The sequence below is a fragment of the Pyrus communis genome, chromosome 15, assembly GCF_041283825.1.
Source record: "Pyrus communis isolate YQ-2024b chromosome 15, ASM4128382v1, whole genome shotgun sequence".
Taxonomy (NCBI): Eukaryota; Viridiplantae; Streptophyta; class Magnoliopsida; order Rosales; family Rosaceae; genus Pyrus; species Pyrus communis.
The window spans coordinates 29,333,544-29,352,822 of NC_142579.1; the positions used below are offsets into that span (position 1 = coordinate 29,333,544).

General features: G+C 37.5%; 2 protein-coding genes across 7 annotated transcripts; both read right to left on the minus strand.

The window, feature by feature from the left end:
* Positions 1-430: 430 nt before the first annotated feature.
* Positions 431-10,644, minus strand: LOC137738097 (uncharacterized). 6 transcript variants are annotated; one of them, XM_088685553.1, is made up of 16 exons: positions 10,314-10,644; positions 9,808-9,997; positions 7,879-8,415; positions 7,522-7,801; positions 6,556-6,854; positions 5,264-5,446; positions 4,324-5,079; positions 4,118-4,212; positions 3,956-4,006; positions 3,783-3,871; positions 3,042-3,608; positions 2,731-2,790; positions 2,472-2,542; positions 2,333-2,390; positions 1,825-2,044; positions 431-1,548 (listed from the first exon to the last, which is right to left on the minus strand). In XM_088685553.1, exons 3-16 carry the CDS (start codon positions 8,292-8,294, stop codon positions 833-835), a joined length of 3,861 nt encoding a protein of 1,286 aa, XP_088541679.1. In that variant the 5' UTR covers positions 8,295-8,415; positions 9,808-9,997; positions 10,314-10,644; the 3' UTR covers positions 431-832. The 6 variants fall into 6 exon arrangements, with proteins under 6 accessions (XP_088541679.1, XP_068333821.1, XP_068333804.1 ...); XM_068477720.2 differs by having other exon boundaries at positions 2,731-2,805; XM_068477703.2 differs by having other exon boundaries at positions 2,731-2,805; positions 3,956-4,015.
* Positions 10,645-11,930: 1,286 nt separating this feature from the next.
* Positions 11,931-17,159, minus strand: LOC137744598 (uncharacterized). The gene is made up of 13 exons (XM_068484376.2): positions 16,862-17,159; positions 15,498-15,672; positions 15,179-15,262; positions 14,791-15,032; positions 14,407-14,650; positions 14,149-14,228; positions 13,960-14,044; positions 13,551-13,676; positions 13,341-13,454; positions 13,174-13,221; positions 12,744-12,828; positions 12,555-12,605; positions 11,931-12,468 (listed from the first exon to the last, which is right to left on the minus strand). The coding sequence occupies exons 1-13, from the start codon at positions 17,041-17,043 to the stop codon at positions 12,377-12,379; spliced, it is 1,608 nt and encodes a 535-aa protein (XP_068340477.1). The 5' UTR covers positions 17,044-17,159; the 3' UTR covers positions 11,931-12,376.
* Between the last annotated feature and the right edge of the window lie 2,120 nt (positions 17,160-19,279).

Consider the following 19,279-nt stretch of genomic DNA (forward strand, 5'->3'; position numbering starts at 1 on the left):
ATAAAGCAATAAACCTCGAGCAACATGAGCACCAATGCGGTGCAAAAGCAAAGAAACCTTAGGAGTAGGGACTTACCTCAGCTGTCTGAAATCAAGGTCCACAAGAGCACTTATCTTGAAGTTCATCTGAGCATATCTCCAGGTACAGTACATCATATCAAAAAGGTACACCCAGTCTACTAAATTGAAATCTACAGAAAATGATGTCTGATTAGAAGCATTACAAAAATGGGGAAGGAAACTTGTATACCATCAGTAAGGCTTGTCGGTATACTCACCAAAACTAATAAAGTGTGCCGGAAACTGAGTTGGAGAAGACCGGAACCTCAAAGGGGCATTCTCCGAAGATATCTGTAGAACAATCATAAACCTATAGAGATACAGAAGGCCAAACCTCAAATAATGAGTTTGACAGCTAGAGAATAATACATTAAATTAAGAGCTGATTTTATTAGGAATATAAAATGTATGTACAAGAGGGCGTTGTTCTCTGATTTCTAAACGCTACAGGCAGGATACACTGTTCGCTAAGATATAATCACTAAGCCATACTAACTGGTGCCTTGAACAAAAAGATCTTTACAGTCGAAGACACCAACTTAATACAAGAGCAAAATCCAACATCCGAAAGGTTCACTCAAAATTAAACTTGTGCAGGAGCCTACAAAAGAATCTATATAACCTAACTGTGGACCGATAGCCAAACGACTATGCATGTGTAGCGGGGACTGTGGATAGTCCAATGACTATTCTTATCACTGGTCATTTCTTGAAACAGTAATTTTGTTTCATTTGTCAATAGTATAATGAACAAGACTATACAGAGAAAACTTCAAACCATCATATTTAAGTCTGAGAGGTCGTCCATTGGAATTTCAAGACCCATAAAATCATGATCTTGTAAATTGTCATCATCGATATTCAACCACGAACCCAAATCCTGTCCTTGGCCATCAATATCGTCAGGGCCACCTAATACATCCATTCCCGGTAATTGCAGGTGAGACAGGTCAATGGGGTCCTCCATTACATCCATGGAAAACTCATCCTTATCCTTGGCATTGTTACTGGTAGTCATTTCACCTGACTTTGATCCAGATGGCAATGCTGGTTTAGGTTGCCCTGATGGCTTGCCAAGGAGGCCATTCACTGAAATAGATAGTTGAGTTTTCTGCTTAGGCTTCGTCTTTGACTTTCTTTCCCCCTTGACATTAGATACCGCTGGCCGACCACTTTTTGTAGTTCCATTTCTAGACTGCACCTCTCTGTTGTGCCCTTTTCCGTCTCTATCCCTCTCACTCCTCTTTCCTTTTGCACTGCTCGTTAAAGAACCTCCCATACCCGATGCAGCATTTGCAGTTCCAATATTATTCCCTACGGCATCAAGTGATAATTCCCTCTTCTTGACCCTGTTGGACCACGTCTCTTCTATACCAGCATTTTGTTCACTTAAGTTATTTAAAGGTTGAAGCACATCTGAAGAGATGACACTAAGATTATCCGCATTCTGACTAAACTGTGAATGGCTTGGCTGGGAACCCATGGAAGCTGCAGAAGAGACAATAACATATAAATAAGAAATGACACTTCAATCAATAGAGAATGAAAAAGAAATGGAAGAAAATATCCAGAGTGCAGAGTCCATCCCTTTAATCAATTGATTACACAAGTAATAGAAGAAAATGCATCGAAAATATCCAGAGTGCAGAGTACTTCATCCCTTTATGCAATTGATTACACAAGTAATAGAAGAAAATGCATCGGAAGATAATGGAACAGAAAGCACATTCACAAATATTAATTCAGAGGCACAAGAAGAAATACCGGAAACTCTGGAGGCATTACCACCCTCTGCAATAGCCTCTGCTTGTCCCGTGCCAGAAAGAAGTATATCCCTATATAAGGGTTCACTGAAACAGCTTTTCCCTGTCTTTTCAAATTCACGACATCGGTCTAATGTCCGCTTAACAAATGCTAAGGAAGCTTGCTTGGCCATTTTATTACTGGAGCTTTTCCCACCAGTAGCATTAGGACCCCAAGAATTCTATCACAAAAATATATATGTTAAAGAAAGCAAGCCAGAACTTTGACAAATAAATCAGAGCTACATCCGATACTAATAAGAACTAAAAGACATCACGCAAGAGCTTTGACGGTAAAGGGCAGTAGAGGGCCATCCAAAGAAACAGTCTTTATTTTTATGGATCTTATGGATAAGTTAGACGTTACAGCTCTAGGCCTCAGTTACTACACCTAAATTTGCATCCCGAAAACCTTACAAGGAGTAATTGCATGGCAAGAAAATATGACGATGAAAGGTCAAAGAAATTACCATATACTTTTCGTAAGCCATTCCAACAAGTTTGTCAAGGGCACGCTGTTCAAGCTCCCTATATGAAACCAAATTGAATCATTATATCATTATGAACAGAACGTTAAGCAAAATTACCACAGGATAAAGGATTAATTACTTTTCTCGGAATTCTTCTGCTATGGAGGCAGACCTCATCAGTCTATCCAGCAAACCTTTCTTCTTGGAGATCTGGTACATAGGAAAAAAAAAAAAACATTAAATGGAAACCTTAACAACAGAGTTCATAACAAAATCAAATGTGCAGCAACTAAAAACTGTTCCAATACATCCAAAACGATTAATTTCTTTAAGCTCCTCCTATCCATATCCCTTCCACAATTCATTATAATACAGAGTCGTTCTATATATGAAAATACCTGTTCACGGTGCTTCTCCTCTAGTTTCCTGATTTCCTCATCAATTCCTTCATCCTCCGTCTGTGTCATATCAGGCTTAACAAATATTATGCAAAAACATGTATAATTAACAACCCATATTACAGGATAAAATATATAATTCTGAAACATTTAAGCATAAAAGGAGCGATGCACTTCTAAGCCCAGCAGCAGAAGGAAAAGGGGGAAAAAAAAATAAAAAAAAATAAAAAAAAAGCTTCAAAAGGAAAAGCTTGTTATGATACGTCAAGTAAAACCAAAGAAAGTAAAATTAGTGTCTTCTAGAAGCATACCTCTAGTTCTGGAAAAATTCCAACACTTTGAACCTCCAAGAGAAGTTTTTCATCAAACGACATGTTACCATACTGAAATTCTGAACAGGAAAGTCCAGGCATCACTGCTGGGTCTGAAAGGAAACCATTTCGCGAATGACCAAAGTCCGAATTGATTGCTTTGCTTGGGATGCCCACTACACCTTCTGGCTCATCATATCCTGGTCTCCCAGTAATCCTATAACCATTAAAAGCAGTATGCCCAGCAAACTGAATGTTATCTTGTGATTGATAATCCAAACCATTGGATTCCACCTCTGCACCCAGATTGAAATCAACTCCATATGAATCAAATGTAAGGTCTTCATTTACACTGCTAGAATCCTCCTCTGCAATCAACGCTGCTAAGAGTGTCTGGCAGAGGGGAATTGCAGCATGATCTCCAGTTCCTGGCACAAATTGTTCTGGACAAAAGTCACCTCTCCTTGGTTCACATTCAACTCTTTCATGCGCATTAGCAACAGTAGTGCTACCATCTACACTAGAAGGAACTTGAGCTGGAGTTGTCACATAAGATTCAATGTTGCCCTGGTAAATCAATAAAAAATTAGAAGTCCTCATTATCCATAGCAGAGATGGGGATTGCTGACTCTTGAATATAAATGCCAAGTAAAACATTTCGGTGAAATGACAGTGACATCATTTTTCAAGAAAATAATAACATATATTCCTTTGTCCCCCCTAATTAAAGCAGGCTATCACCTGTTGCTTCAGGAAAGCTATGTCGGCATCAGATAGCAAACTAAAATATGGCTCCATTTGCGTCCAGAATTCACTGGAGAAGCAATGAGCTGCAGCAATAATAGAACTATTAATTCAACAAAAATTTAATGTTGGAATAGGATAAAAACAAAAGTTATCAATGAGAAAGGCACCAGAATTAACTACAGCATTTGCGGCAGCCAAAAGCTCTTCATGTCCATCACCTGATCCAACTTAGGAAATTCAAACTAGAGTGAATAAGGAACAAAAAACACTAAAGTACACAAAGATAAGGTCAAAAAGTTATTCCTTCAGAAATTAAAAAGTTTCCCTACCGACAAAATCTGCTGCTGCATTGATTGCTGTGTGCTTTTGACGTGTATAGGGCTTTCGATCAGAGAGTCTCCTAGTTGGCGGTCGGCCTGCCTTGCTGTGTAACAAGTTATATTTAAATATGAGTCAATCCCAAATACTAACTGTTCAGAATAAACAGGATATCATTTGACAGTCAGAAAAGTATACAGAAGTACAATATTTAAACCTTTCACTCTTGTCAAAACCAAGTCTGGAACTTCTTAGCTGTTTTGCTGTTCCAACATTTCCAACCTTCTCAACCATCATTGGCATGAGAGCCCTTGTGGAACCAAAACCTCGCCCTGTCCTCCCTTGCCTCCGAACACCATCTCCAAGGTCTTCCCCAGTAACCAGCTTATTCTTTCTTGATGGCAAGACCACAGTGGACACCTTTTGAACATTCTGTCCAACTTTCTCATCTATCTCATCAGTCTTTTTGCCTTTATCTCTGGATTTAATCTCGGCAGCTCCCGACTCCTCGCTTTCGGATAGTGCAGCAGAAGACAAAGGATCAGCTTTTAACTTAACCTGCTGAGTAGAACTTCCAGGCAGGCGTTTGGTAAATCCCAGCCCAATGTCACTACCAGTAACATCACATGGACTATCCATAGGAGTGGTTTCCTCATTACTTGAAACAATAGGAACAAAATTTGATCGCCTTGCAGTACGGGAGATCTTTTGTGGTCTCTGGCCAGCCCATTGAGCAACAGGTGGAGATGAAGATCGTGCTGATGACATGCGTTTGCGATTGTTAGCTCCGACGGCAGTAGGGGGCTTGTTCGTACAATGAGAAATTTCCCAATCATTAGGAACATTTGCTCGATTAACAACTGGGGACAACTTGGGTGCCACACCTGAGCCTGATCGTGGAGCCCGAACAGAAGCATTCATCTTTGTGCTTGAGGTAGGACTCGCTGAATTGAAATCATCACGGACACTTGCCCTGAAAGAAATACAGCATAAAAGAAAGACATCAACACAGTCTTATAGAGGAAAAAACACAAATTAGTAAATAAATAGGAGGAACTGAGGTATAGATCAATAAGCAGTTTAAGGCCCTTAACAACCACCGGAACACCACTCCAAAAGATAACCACATAAGAAAATACTATGGATGATATGCTTACTTATTAACAGCTCTGTGGTTCGCCCTTTCCTTATCTGTACCAATAGGGCGATCTCTCTTATCAGTGATAAGGGAAGGGTTGTCTGGTTCAGTCTTAGGGATGGATGAACGAAAGCCCAAGCCAGTTGGTTGCAAGATTCCGTCTGACTTTCCGACTCCAACAGCTCCATTAGTGACTCCTGGCCTATAAAAATACAAGGTGTTAGCATTTCCTCTCAGGTAGTATATCACAAAAAGCAATCATCAACATAAAATAAATATGCAAAATTTCAATGAAATAACATGTCAACAACAAGAAGATTGATCCTTCGAGTCACCCAATTTAGAAAAAGTTTTCATATGATAGAAAAAACCTTTTGCTCTCTGTACTATGAGGTGAAAGCCCAGAAGAGAGTCCTGGGTTATCCATTCCAGCTCCAATCATGGGGTTCATTCTCGTCAATAATGGCAGAAGTCTAAACAATCACTACTGGTAGACAAAGGACTCCACAATGATACAGATATCCTTCGGGCAATTGTTAACACCAAGCACATCGCCCTTTTTATCATCAGATAAAAGGCATAATTTTCCCAGAATTTCTAAACACGGTTTTTCAGATTCAGAGAATTGTGAGTATTTTCATATCACGCACTAATATTTTTTTCCTCATTTGACCGAAAAATATTAACACGTTTTCCATAAATAATTGGACAATACAACTCAAATGGAAACATGAAAAGGAAGAAATAGTATGCATTTTACATATGGGAACAAAAACAACTTAACCATACAATTAGGTGTCATTTTTTTTCTGATTCATCCAACCCTTTTACAACTTTGGAGGGTGCTGTCAAGTTGTGTCTACAAGTTCTCACTTATCATCAATATCCAAATAGAGATAGTGGAAATAAAAAAGTGTAAAATTAAACCTGATATTTGCATAACCATTAGTTGCATAATACAACCTTGGCACTTTTAAATTCTACATATGTTGTGCAACTTCAATACAGAAATGGTGATTGAATGGTGACAAACAATAACTTGCACAACGTTTAAAGAGCTATTACATCCTCTATGGATCCTCAGTGGAAGTATATAAACAATAAGCATAAGTTTGTTAGCATTGAAAATCACTGAGACATTTTTACCAGTAAGTTGACCTAAAAGGAATTACTTGTTCCAAGTTCCTTTTAGAAATAAAAATCTAAATACTGCGAAAATGCCCATCAAATTAACCTAAAACATGAAGGGATACAATATTTTAGGCAGTCTGTCCTTATGCGAAGAGCAAATTGTTAATTAAGAAGTCATACCTAAACCCATGGGAGTCATTATTTGACCTTGAACGCACATCATTCACAGGCCTCTGCTGCATTCCTTGTTTAGTTTCACGGTAGCCATCAATTGGTTTACTGGATACCATACTTGGAGAAGCATCTGGCTTTATCCCGGAACGCTTCTTCTTCATTTTTGACTTTTCCCAGCCATCAACACTATTAGATAAATTTCGATCCTCTCCCTGAACTGCACCACTACTTGCAAGCCTCAGCATTTCCCTATCCCTGTCTACAATCACAGATGGCCGCACAAGAGAAGTACTCCGCACATCCATCTACAGTTATCATACTTATGTCAGTCTTCCCTTAGAGGAGTTACAATGCAGCAAATACTAATAGTGGAACTTAAAGATCACAACAGACATTATCAATCAAACTTGCATGGATTACCAGGTGGGATGCACATGGTTAAAAGCACACATAACCAATGCAATGTGCAACACAGTCCACAGCTTCAGAACAATAAAACAGTGCTAAACTAGCATGCATAATCATAATTATATGCAATCATGTATGCACTACAATTCCGAGAAAAATGATAAAGAAGAAGACTACATATCAAAACCTACTAAAATGCACAAAAACAAACTACCTTTCAATACCATGTCCCCACTCATTCAAGTAAAGAAATCTTCCCATGCATGACATTTCAAAGTGATATTTAAGTGGAAGAAGTTCCATATTAGATCAAGGTTAACCATCCGAATAAGCCCAGAAACCCAGTAGCAAAATACAATAATCAAAACAGTTTACGATGATTTCTAAGGAATCTTTAGCCAAAATGCAGTTTAGCCAGAACCACAACTACAACGGTTCCTAGAAGCTAATTCTAAACAAAACATTCATTACAGTACTCAAGATATTATTACTATTATAATTATTATTATATGAACAAGGCGAGTGAAGAAAGCAAATGTAGCAGAATTTTTCCAAAATACAAACCCTCATATCCACCAAAGAAGTACGAGTGCGTTTGTTCGGGATAGAGTTCTTAGTCCTTTCTTCAGACTTTTGCTGCTCAAGTTCGAAACCACCTGTGACAGTATGACTCTGAATACCAATCTTGCCCATATTTGTCCCCAGGACTGACCGATCACTCGATAACACTGAACTAGAACGTTCACTAGAAAAGCCTTCTGTTCTTGATCTCTTCTTAGATGGTACGCTTGGGAAAACCTTGTTGAACGCAGATAAGGCTTCATTGAAAGTTTTTACACGTTCCCTGTAAAATTATTTGATGTTATGCAGTAGTTGAAAGTTACAACTACAAACCAAACTGCAAAATATACACAAATATACCTGGCCTTAATAGAGCTTTCACGCAGACCAGCCTTAACTCGTTTTATTTCCTCCGGAATAGGAGATGGTAGCAACTTTCCTTTTACTGAAGCAGATGGAGATTCATCAGGTGAAATGCTAAGAGCGACGCTCACAAGTCTTTTCAAGTCCCCTTGTCGGCTAGACTTGTGCTCTGCAGCAACCAACTTTGGATCAAAGCGCAAACACTGGAAGAAGTTCGTTACATCTCCTTGTGTTATTGCAGACGTGCTTCTTGACATGTTTGGAAGTGAAGATAAAATTGGATTTTCCATGCTTTCACGAAAGCTACCAGATCTATCCAATGCAGTAGCTATGTGGGATCCTCGCTGTCCACTGGTGTATAATGGTCTATCTGGGCTACCAGACGAGAGATCAAACTTGCTAGAAGTTGCCATTGCATCAATTTCCACACTCTATCCGTATCACAAAGCCAGAAAATACAGAGGTGCATGACAAAGACGGGGCACAACAGCACATAAAACCCAAACTCTTAAGAACAATGACTGGGTAGTGCACCTGAAACAGATAAGGATCATAAGATAAGAAGCCAAATCCCTGTTCTTTTTTTTTTTTTTTTTTCCAAACTAATGATTTCAGCTATCATAGGATGGGTAGTCATTTTAAATCCTTAATACTGATATAAAAGAAAGAACGATGCAAAACATAACACGAAGTAGCCAATTGCTAAAAGTATAAACAAGAAACTGGACTGAGATGCATAAACCATACAGAACATTTATTGTGGATTTCTTCGTTCAAGGGTAAAACAAGTCGAAAAGATCACAGTTAAAAGTAAGAGTACGTTTAATTTCAGAGTACTGGCCCACAGACTACTAACCTAAACATAAAGGATTAAAACAATCTTGCAAGCTCCACAATCCAAAAGGAAGAAGGAAAGAAATTAAGCCTTACATTAGAAGTTCAATCTTGTTACATCCATAAAAGCAAATTCATAAAAGCAAATTGGTGAAGCAACCCACACGAGAAAGTTTATCAACATATCCTAATATATAAGCAACCTAGCAATTAGCCGAGAAACCATGAGACCATGATAAACCAGACACACAGTGAACAAAAATAAATGCAACTGACGTGTATGCCATATGAGAATTTTGCACAGGAACCGAAACCTAAGAATATCATTATGGGTGCAGCTCCATTAATGTTAACATTATTCCAATCAACACAATGATATTTGATTAAGATCAATAAATTCATGCACAAAACTTGACATGTTACATATATATCAAAGACAATTACTACCTTGTACTCAAGAATTAACTTTTTAGAAGGAGATCAAACACTTACACAAAAATAAAATTAAAAACTAGACTAGCAGAATCAGATAAGTTGACAGTAAATAGAAAGCATTTTAACTTCAACCGTGCACAATTTACTGTACTGGGGTAATATTCCATTCCTGGGAGTTTGACAATGATTTGGTTAAGCTTCTTAAGGTATGGCTTCTCCAGGGTAACTCCTTAGTCACCCAATCAAACAATCGCTAGAAAGATTATCCTTTAGTCAAACTCCTCCCAGGTCTATCCCTGTACTTCCACAGTTTGCTACTAATGTTCATTAGAATAAGAACACACCAAAGATCTAAGGAAAATCATACAAGCTAACATTTAAATGAAGTCATTGCTGATACCATTTAATTATGAGTTTCGAAGTTCCGGTTGACCCTCCATAAGCAACTCATTGACCAATAAATAGTAACTAAATTAATGAACAAACTAAATGGAACAACACATGATATCACCAACACCCATATGATGGCTCAATTAACATTCGTCATGAGCTTAGAATAATCAAAATTGACTCATCATTCTATTTAACCTTAAAAAAAATTGAGATAATTAAATTAGTACAGCTATCTCGAAGTGACAACGTAGTCACCATAGGTACCTTTTACATGTATCATCTTCCCTTCTTTGGAAATAAAAAATTCCCTGACTACTCTTTTTTCGGAGGCGGATTATTCCAGCTGATGTATGATTCGTAAGTTCAATTTCTTTCGCGCTAAAATTTCACTCAACGATACTACTATTTCCTAATATGTCTTCAATTATTCTCCATTCTAATCAACAAAATGTACCTGTCAAAACAGATACTCGGTCACATAAAATTTTCAACTTTTGGTCTACTCTTAAGATTTTTGAGCTTCATTGCTTTCTAAGCTCAAATTTATCTATAATTTCACTTCAATAATAAATAAATCAAACCTTAAAAACCCCAAAAAACTTCGCAGATACAAAATGGAAACCCTAAAAGTTGAATCCACGAAACCCTAGATAAATTAAGCATTACAAACCTTCAATCACACTTCAAAAATTAAACCCAAATTTCGACACGAAGAACTTAAACCAAGCAAAACTAAATCGAAACCGAAGTTCAGAATTCAAATCTTATACCTTTCAAAAATCGGAGACAATGATGTCCAATTGGCGGCCAAGCAAGCGCGATTCTTTGATTTGGGGATTCGTCGATACGTCCGGAATCGAATATTCCAAGGGTTCTAATTAGAGTTCCGAGCTCGAAATCGAAGGTTCGTACAAAGCCATGGAGGACGAAGAAGAACCCTGTGTTTTGATCGACAATGGAAATGGGGGACGGTTAAATTACTGTCATACCCATGTTTCGTTTTACCGATGAATTAAAGTGGGCGTTGGGCGGGGGTAGTTTGGGAACAATAATGTTGTCAAAACAGCTACAGAGAGTTTTCAATGAATGTATGTAAACATATATGTAATAATATATGCATGTATGATTGTCTGTAGGTTTATATATATATACATATAGGCACATGGGATGAATTTACAATTTGCGAAGCGACAATTATTGAGCAATTTGAAAAAACAAAATATTAATTTATGAAAAGATATAATTAAAATCAAGTTTTTTTAGTTAAAAAAAGTGATGTGATTATAGTTTTCGATCATGATGTTGATTGAGTGATAGTTAACTAAAAACGTTACAGTATATATTTCGTTCAACTTAATAACAAATCACGTAGTGTCAGAGAGTACCAAAATATAACACGTATAATCAGTTACATAACATACGCGGAGTTTTTCTTACGATTTAGGATTCAGATGTTTGTGCATGTATTATAATTCAAGTTGATTTGTTGTTGTTACACAAAAGGTAAACTGAAATTTCACATCCTAATCTTTATAGTAATATCATTAAAATGTTTACCTAGTTTGGTCATGTTTTCTTATTTGGTTTCATTGGTACATCTCCTTTGAAATGCTAAAATAGGCAATTTTACCATCGCTCCTTACTACATTTTATCATTTTAAAATTATCCTTACAACGCCCAAAGGAGTTCAACATAAAAAATGATTGAGAAATCTAATTACAATAGAACAAACAAAAACGTTTAAGATCGTTGTAAAACAATGTCGGAGTAGTTTGGCATAGGAAATGTTCTTTTTTCATTCATTCCTACAAGTAAAAGGGCAGTTCAGATTATTTTGGACTTTAAATTGTCCTAAACTAAATAAAGCACGAGTCCCTTTAACTCGCGATAGGCTGTGCCATCCGACCATTACAACGTGACAAGAAACAATGTTTGATGTTTATTTCGAATGTCACTCTTCCTATCTAACCATGTCATGCAATGGAGGACTTGCATAAACAAGGACGCTTAGATCGCTATATGTCAAACTAATCATACGAATTCAAATGAAAACATTAAAATATGTGGCAACACGCGAAAAATTTGGAACTCAGCCGCCTCGTCAGCTCCCTCCTCTTGTAAATCTCTCTTTGCATTAGTCTGGTGGTTTGTTTTGTTCCAAAAGAAAAGCATTTTGGCGACTGTTGTATTGAATCTTGGTTATCTACGAATTGGTAAAAAACAAAAGTTAAATATTGAGGACAGGGGAAAAGTTTTTCCCTCGTACCGTCGAGGGTTCCTAGAAAGGAAAAAAAAAAGGGCATAAAGAAGCCAAACTGCACTCAGCTGCAATCAATTTTATATGAAATAAGAGACGCAAGTATTGGGAAGATATGGGACTATAAGATTTCAACATCAATAACATCCTCAGATTTAGGACTCAAAACCTCAGTGTTTTCATGTTTCGGCAACCATAATTTCCTATAGACAATCAAGGGAAGAAAGATTGAAAACTGCCACAAGCGAAGGCACATTTTGAATGCCAAAAGATCGAACTGTTACAAGAAGGCACATTTTGAATGCCAACCTGGGTAGCCAAGACCTTGACAAAACTCTCACACCTACTGGGATACAAAAAGCTCTCAAGATCTACTAGTACTACTCCTACAAAACCAACCCATTGAACGGGTCATCTTGAAGCGTCTTCAACATTACTACTGTACACTACTCTGCAAGATGTAGCTGTCAACTGTGTTGATCATGTGGGTGAAAACCTAACCCGAAAAAACAAGCAGGTGTGCCCAGCATATTCCTAGAAGGGCTCTGTCCACCTGTCATACTAGATGCTATGAGTCACTCTGACATGACATCCTCTGATGCAGCAAGTACCTGAGCTTCCATGTCGTACGAGGAATACTTAGTGGAGTAGTCCAGTACAGAATCACCTGGACAGGTACACAGTCAATTATTACGGGCACATTACAAACGAAATTTACAGTCGATGAGACCAGTTCGGGTCAGGATTTATTACTTTGAGAAGAGTCAACAGATGTCCGGTTCAGTGATGTACTTCTCTTTAGATCTGTAACAGTAATGAACATAATCCAGGAAATTTAGCAGATGAAGTTACTCATTAAATTAAAACTTGGTAGCATGTTGCGCCTAGAAAGACAAAGGAAAAAGAGATGTGAAGAAAATTGTACTGCGGTACAATGCATACCAGATGAATGATGCAACCCTTTGACAGCCTCAAAATTCTTGTACGTGTAGCCAACAAAACTGAGATCTTTAGGAGTCAACAACGTCTGCAAAGAAAGATACAGAACAAGCATAAAGTGTCACGGAAACTACTTTACATAAATCAAAACTAATATAATACGAATTTTCTTTCCGTGTTTTCCCTTCTTCAAGAGTAAAAATGTTCCTTCATACAAGATCATGAGCATAAGCACACCGGGCCTCCAAAAAAAGATTAGTTGATATTTTAGATAAGTTCAAACCCCTAGAAATATAAAGAAAATTTGTTTTATTAATCTAGTATGTCAAAATGTACCCTTTTACACGTTTAGATTACCAAAGCCATCACCAGATTATGAATTGACATTGTGCCACTTTAAGTCTCCGTTCTTTTTTGGCTATGAGAAACATACCTTTCTCATTGGTCCAGATCCAGTTCTTCCAGGTGCTGGTGGATCCACCTGCAGCACAGTTGAATTTTAGACACAAAGGCACAATCCAGTACTTCACTACTAGCAACTAGTATAGGTCGGATGTTTTCGTGAGCAGTAAGCCGACAGGAGTATATTTGACACCTTACCTCATCATACTTCATAAAGTTTTGAGTATCAAGTTCATCATTGACCTCTGGTTTAAATGCTGCCTCAGTCTCGTAAAGTCCGTCCCATGCGATATCTCTAAACCAAGGATGAGCCTGATCCATTTAAAATAAGAGGACTTATTTCATTAAGAATGGCGTAACAATGTGAGGGTAAAACCGTAAAAGTCATCGGAAATAGAGGGGAAATACCTTAATTTGGTCTGCTCTACAAAGTCTATTTTCAACATCGCAAAGGAACCTACTGATCAGATCCTTTGCTTCAGGTGTCAACCTTGCCTCAACAGGAAATTTCAAGTGATTTTTCCAATGTACAATCTGCATACATTCTTCCATATGTCAGGTCATGCACGAGATATGAATATATCAATAAAACTTTAGCAAGAAATGTAGAACTCCGCAAATGTTACTGCTTCAGAAACAATTTGTAAATTCAACTTTCTTGAGAAAAACATGTGAGACAAACACAACCTGGCAAGTTATGTTGAAATGAATCTTACTGCAGTCTAATTACTGTGAAAACCACACAACAATGAAAACTATGAGATAGTATACACTTGAATCAAAAAAATATAAGCAAAATATATACTGATTGATTAACCTTTCTGCATGTTGTGACTGGATCATCAGAGTAAAATGGAGGATAACCAACCAGCATCTCATACATTATCGCACCAAGTGACCACCTACAAGCAGGAATTGGGTAAGAAATAGAATTCACAAACGAACTTGCTCACACATATTTTAGCTACTATAGCAATCCAATAGTGCTGCAACATCGTGGACTCACCAGTCACACTCCATGCCGTATCCTTTCTTCAACAATACCTCCGGAGCGATGTAATCTGGAGTTCCGACTGTCGAAAATGCCTACCATTGAAACAAAGGAAATGGCATTAAACATTGCATCTTGAATCTATGAAGTGTTATTATATACAAATAGCAAACATTTGTTGCTTGCACTTTATCCAGTCAAGAATCTATGAGTAATACTGTAAGAGAGGTGAAATTCCACATTAGAATATCAAGGAAAGGATCATTTGAGTACCAATTTTCTCCTGTTTATCTGCCAATGCTGAAGTTGCTCAAGCGGGCTTTTCCAGCGCCTCCCATTTTTGGTTTCTGGGAAGGATTCATCAATATCCATTGTCTCATGCAGGTTCTCATCATCAAGCACTTCATTTTCATTTATGGAAGATAAATTTGAGCAATCAAGAGGCTTGCAAAGACCAAAATCAGAAAGCTTCATGTGACCATTTTTGTCTAACAGAAGATTGTCTGGTTTTATGTCTCTGAAAAAAAAAAAAAAATAGACGTAGCAAATGCAAGAGTTACATTATGTTATCTTGATGTACCATTTATTAATATAACGCACTTTAACAGAATGCAGCTTCCGATGTTGGCAAGCCTGTGACCAGAAGGATAAACCAACCTGTGAATGTAGTTATGTTTGTGAATAGATTCTATGGCCAGAACACATTGTGCAATGTAAAATCTAGCGACAGTTTCAGTCAAAGACTCTTCTCTGATAAGCAAAGTCATCATGTCACCACCAGGTAAATATTCCATGACTAGATACAAGTATTCAGCATCTTGAAAGGAATAGTAAAGTTTCACAATGCAATGACTGGCAACCTCTGCAAGCAAATTCCTTTCAGCTCTAACATGTTCAACCTACGTTGTGGATAGACAACCAGTGAGTACAAGATTTACTATAGAAGTAATGGATGAAAATTTGAGAACCTTAAATTGAAGTTTTTCTTTCCCTTAAGGTAAAACAAGTTAAAATTAAATCAATTCTTGATGTGCCATATAATTACCTGCCCCCTACTGAGCATTTCTGACTTCTTCAACTTTTTCATGGCATAAATGTTGCCAGATTTCTTCTCCCGGCACAGTCTAACCTGCAAAATATTAATATAAATATTGTATCAAGAAACTATCAAACATAAACCAAAGAATATGAAAAAAACTACAACAAAGAAAATGAAACCATACTGTAACAGTAAACAACTCGAGGCCAAGGGTGACAGAAACAAGCTTATACTCACTTTCTCTGTATATTAATACGTTGAAAAGGAAAATAAAAATCTTTTAAACCTAGCACCTATGCAAGTTATAAGAGGTGCATATCTCTACCTCTCCAAAGGCCCCTCTCCCAATTATGGCCAAAAGGTCAAAATCATCTACACAAATCTTGTGCCTTTTAAGGCGAATGTATTGAGTCTCTGTGCGCTCCAAATCCTTCAACAAATTGATCTGTTCCTCCTCTGGTACATGTTCAGATGCCAACTTCTTTTCCAGCACCGAGCGCCTAGAAACAATGAACACATTTGAGGGCACATTTCAAGATCAATGACAGAACCTTTATCCTCTAACCATTGCCAATTTCACTTTAATTAGCAGTGGTGGAGGCACATCACAACTAGTGGACTCTAAAAACATATAAAAAACAAGAACATATTCAGCACTAGCGATATAAAGTTTATGTGGCATGAATGCAAGAGTGTTTGAAGTAAAACCGCCATAATGGACACTGGAAACAGAACAGACCAGGCATTAAAGATAACATTGATGAAAAACACCACAGAAATAACCATACTAACAGGCGATTCTATTGCCTAAGAACTCAACATTTTAGCTTTTTCAGCACTCTCTTCCGGTGACTCTACCATGCACAAGTTGAAATATTAACACAAATTATACCTGATGGAATGGCATGAAAAAAACACAAATGAGAAACAATCCAAACAATCCATAAAGAACCAATGACAACCACCACCCATTTTATGTTATGAAACATGTTTCTCGCTTATTGCTAAACCAAAGGGGCTCAATCACACAGTCAACTGCCAAATAATCCACACTAAATATCTTTCTCAATTTGTTCACAGTTGCACCCAGTTAAGTTCTTCTAAGGTGATTAAAGTCATAAAAAAAACCAATAACAAAATTACTCTTCCAACTAAGGATTTGCGGATAATATAATTACGAAGCCTCAAAACTAATAATTATTCATCACTATGCAGTTCTTATTAGTTTGCAAATGTCATTCTGCAAAATCAGCACCCAAAATCTTATCATGTTTGATATTCCTTATAAGGTTGCTATCATCATTAGCTCTCCTGGTAGAAAAAATCTAAACACAATTCAACTCCGCGATAAGCATAACTTAAACAATATTTACTTCCACTTCATGCAAGCATATGCATTCCAAAAGCACAATGATTTGGGAATTTCCAATGAACCCCATTTCCCAAAAAACCAATCAAATTCCAACTCTTTCCAGGAATGCAATTCCAGGGCAGTCAAAGAAACACCCTCATTTCTCAGGAAAATCAAGGCTTTCCATTCCAAACAAAAGAAAAAAATCAAATACCCAGAATAAAAAACAATTCTGATCACAAAAACACCAGCTGAAATTGCAAAAACAAGAACTGGGCAAGACAGAAAGATCCTTAAAAACAGTAAATTCAACAAAAGGAAATGCCTTTTTTCCCTACCTCTGTTTACGATCCTGGATGTGCTTCATCTGAGCCTTGTAGTGGCTCTCTATGAACTGCTTTGCCGCAGCCACCCTCTCCAGGGTGAGGCTGGACCCCACCTGCCCGTTCTCCTCCTCCTCCGCCGCCTCCACCGCCATGGGCCCCGCCTCGTCCCTCTCCATCTGCTTATGGTTCTCCATCCTCCCCCTCTCTACCTCTCTCTATGGCTTGGGAAATTTGGATGATTGTGACGAGTGACAACAAAGCAAAAACCCCGGGACGAATGAAAATATGAGACCCCTCCAAAAACAGCTTCTACAACCAATTTTTATATTTCTCTCCACCAACGTCTAATTTGTCTGTCTGACAGGTGTCCATGTCCAGTTGGCTGTTCCTGGGTTCCTACAGTTGGACTCTGTTGGGTGGCATTTCTCAGGTGGTACAGCATGTTAAGTACAACTAAATATATTCTCTTTATATTAAACAAGGGGAATAAACCAAATTTTATTCCTTAATTGACAAATAATCATATTTTGGACAAAAAATTATAATTAATCATACACTTAGAAAGTGATTTGTAAATTCATGTTCTTAATGCTGCAATGGCATAACAAGATTTCCATATGTGAAAGTCTCAAAAAGAAAACTTTACCCGTGACAAAATGTACGAAAAGTTTCTAAAAATGGAAACCAAATTTTTCACAGTTGTTGGTAGGCAGGTTTGGAAGTGAAAGACTAAATCTGCACAGTTTTAGCTGTTGTAGTCTTATCTGCTTCCTCACTAATGATAGAAATCCAATCTGTCAATATGGTTGGAGATTGCCAGAGTAGAATTTGAAACCAAACATTTTGCAGGTGCAATGTACTTTCTTGATGAGAGTCATTTAATAAAAGGAAAACATGATGGTTCATGAATTTGGGGAGGTAATGGAAATGCTCCCAAAATGTTATAACTTGCATGTCTATGCATGTCCGTTCATATGTATTTGTCTTTGCAGGTGCAATGTATACTTTTGTGTCGATCTGTATCATTACGGAGGAATATATACATATTTTTGTCTATCTGTATTATCACGGGGGAAATGTATATACCTTTATGTCTATCTGTATCGTCACGGGAGAAATGTATACACATTTGTGTTTATTTGTTCGTCATGAAAGGAATGTATGCACTTTTGTCTCTGTCAGCATCCTCACGAGAGGCACGTATGCACTTTTGTGTCTATCTGTAACATCACGAAAGGAATGTACACCTTTGTCTCTATTTGTATTATCACGAAAGGGATGTATACACCTTTGTGTCTATCTATATCACCACGGAAGAAATGTGTACACATTTGTCTCTATTTGTATCATCACAGAAGAAATATATTTATATACACCGTCTCTATCTGTGTCATCACAAAAAAAATGTACACACCTCTGACTCTATGTGTCATCTCGCTCATCAACTTGATCGGGTACACGAGGAGAGAGATCGACACAAAAGTGTATACACCTGAGACACCAAATGAATCTCCGAATTAGAGAGCAAAATCTAAATGTGCCTTGATGTTACCATGTTTATAATTAGGTTTATAGATTTTACATTCTTAATGATAATCTTCTCTTCAGTAAATGATAATCAAGCAAAAACAGAGAAGCTCTGTTAGATTACTGCAGATGTATTGAAAGACTCAGATATTGTAAATCGACTTCAAAATGCAGACTGGCAAAAATCCAACTGGCCAAAAACATCTCACACCAAGGTTTCCACCACTCCCTAAACTACAAGCAGAAACTCTTACCGATCCACGGTTGATATCTTTGTCTTTCTCATCACGATATAAGTGAACAAACAACCGGTTACAAAGCCGATTCTGCCCGAAACAAGACAAATGGAAATTTGAAAAATCTAGTAAAAGTGATTAATTAGTTGATAAAATAGATTTGTAGTCTCCCCCATCAACGCAAACTTGCCAAGAAAGAGTTGGTTAAAGTCAAGGAGCAGAGGAGACCAGGTAAGCCAATAGTTCAAAGGTGAGAGGAAAGTGGGGGCAGAGCAACACAAATCATAATTGGTGTTGTGACAAAGTAGGGGAAACCGCGTTGCAATCAGCTTGTTGGACAAAGAGTTGATAAAACCTATGACCGCAAAACAGATTGTATGGTTGAAAATTAGGAATTTATGATGCGCCATCACATATTCTGTTGAACTGGGAATTTTGGGGCCTGCCTAGTTTGATAGCTTGATATGGCCAAGAAGTAAAAGTTACATGATTGACAGCGGGAAGAATCTGACGTATCTTCCGTAGGATTTTTTTCCGTGTCTATCTCTCAAAACATGAGCAGCTGGTAACGTAAGTGATCAAGCACGTGACATGAAAGATGTGAGGTTGTATACAACCGGTGATACAAGAAATTGTCTATTGACAATCTAATTTGAAAATCTTGAGT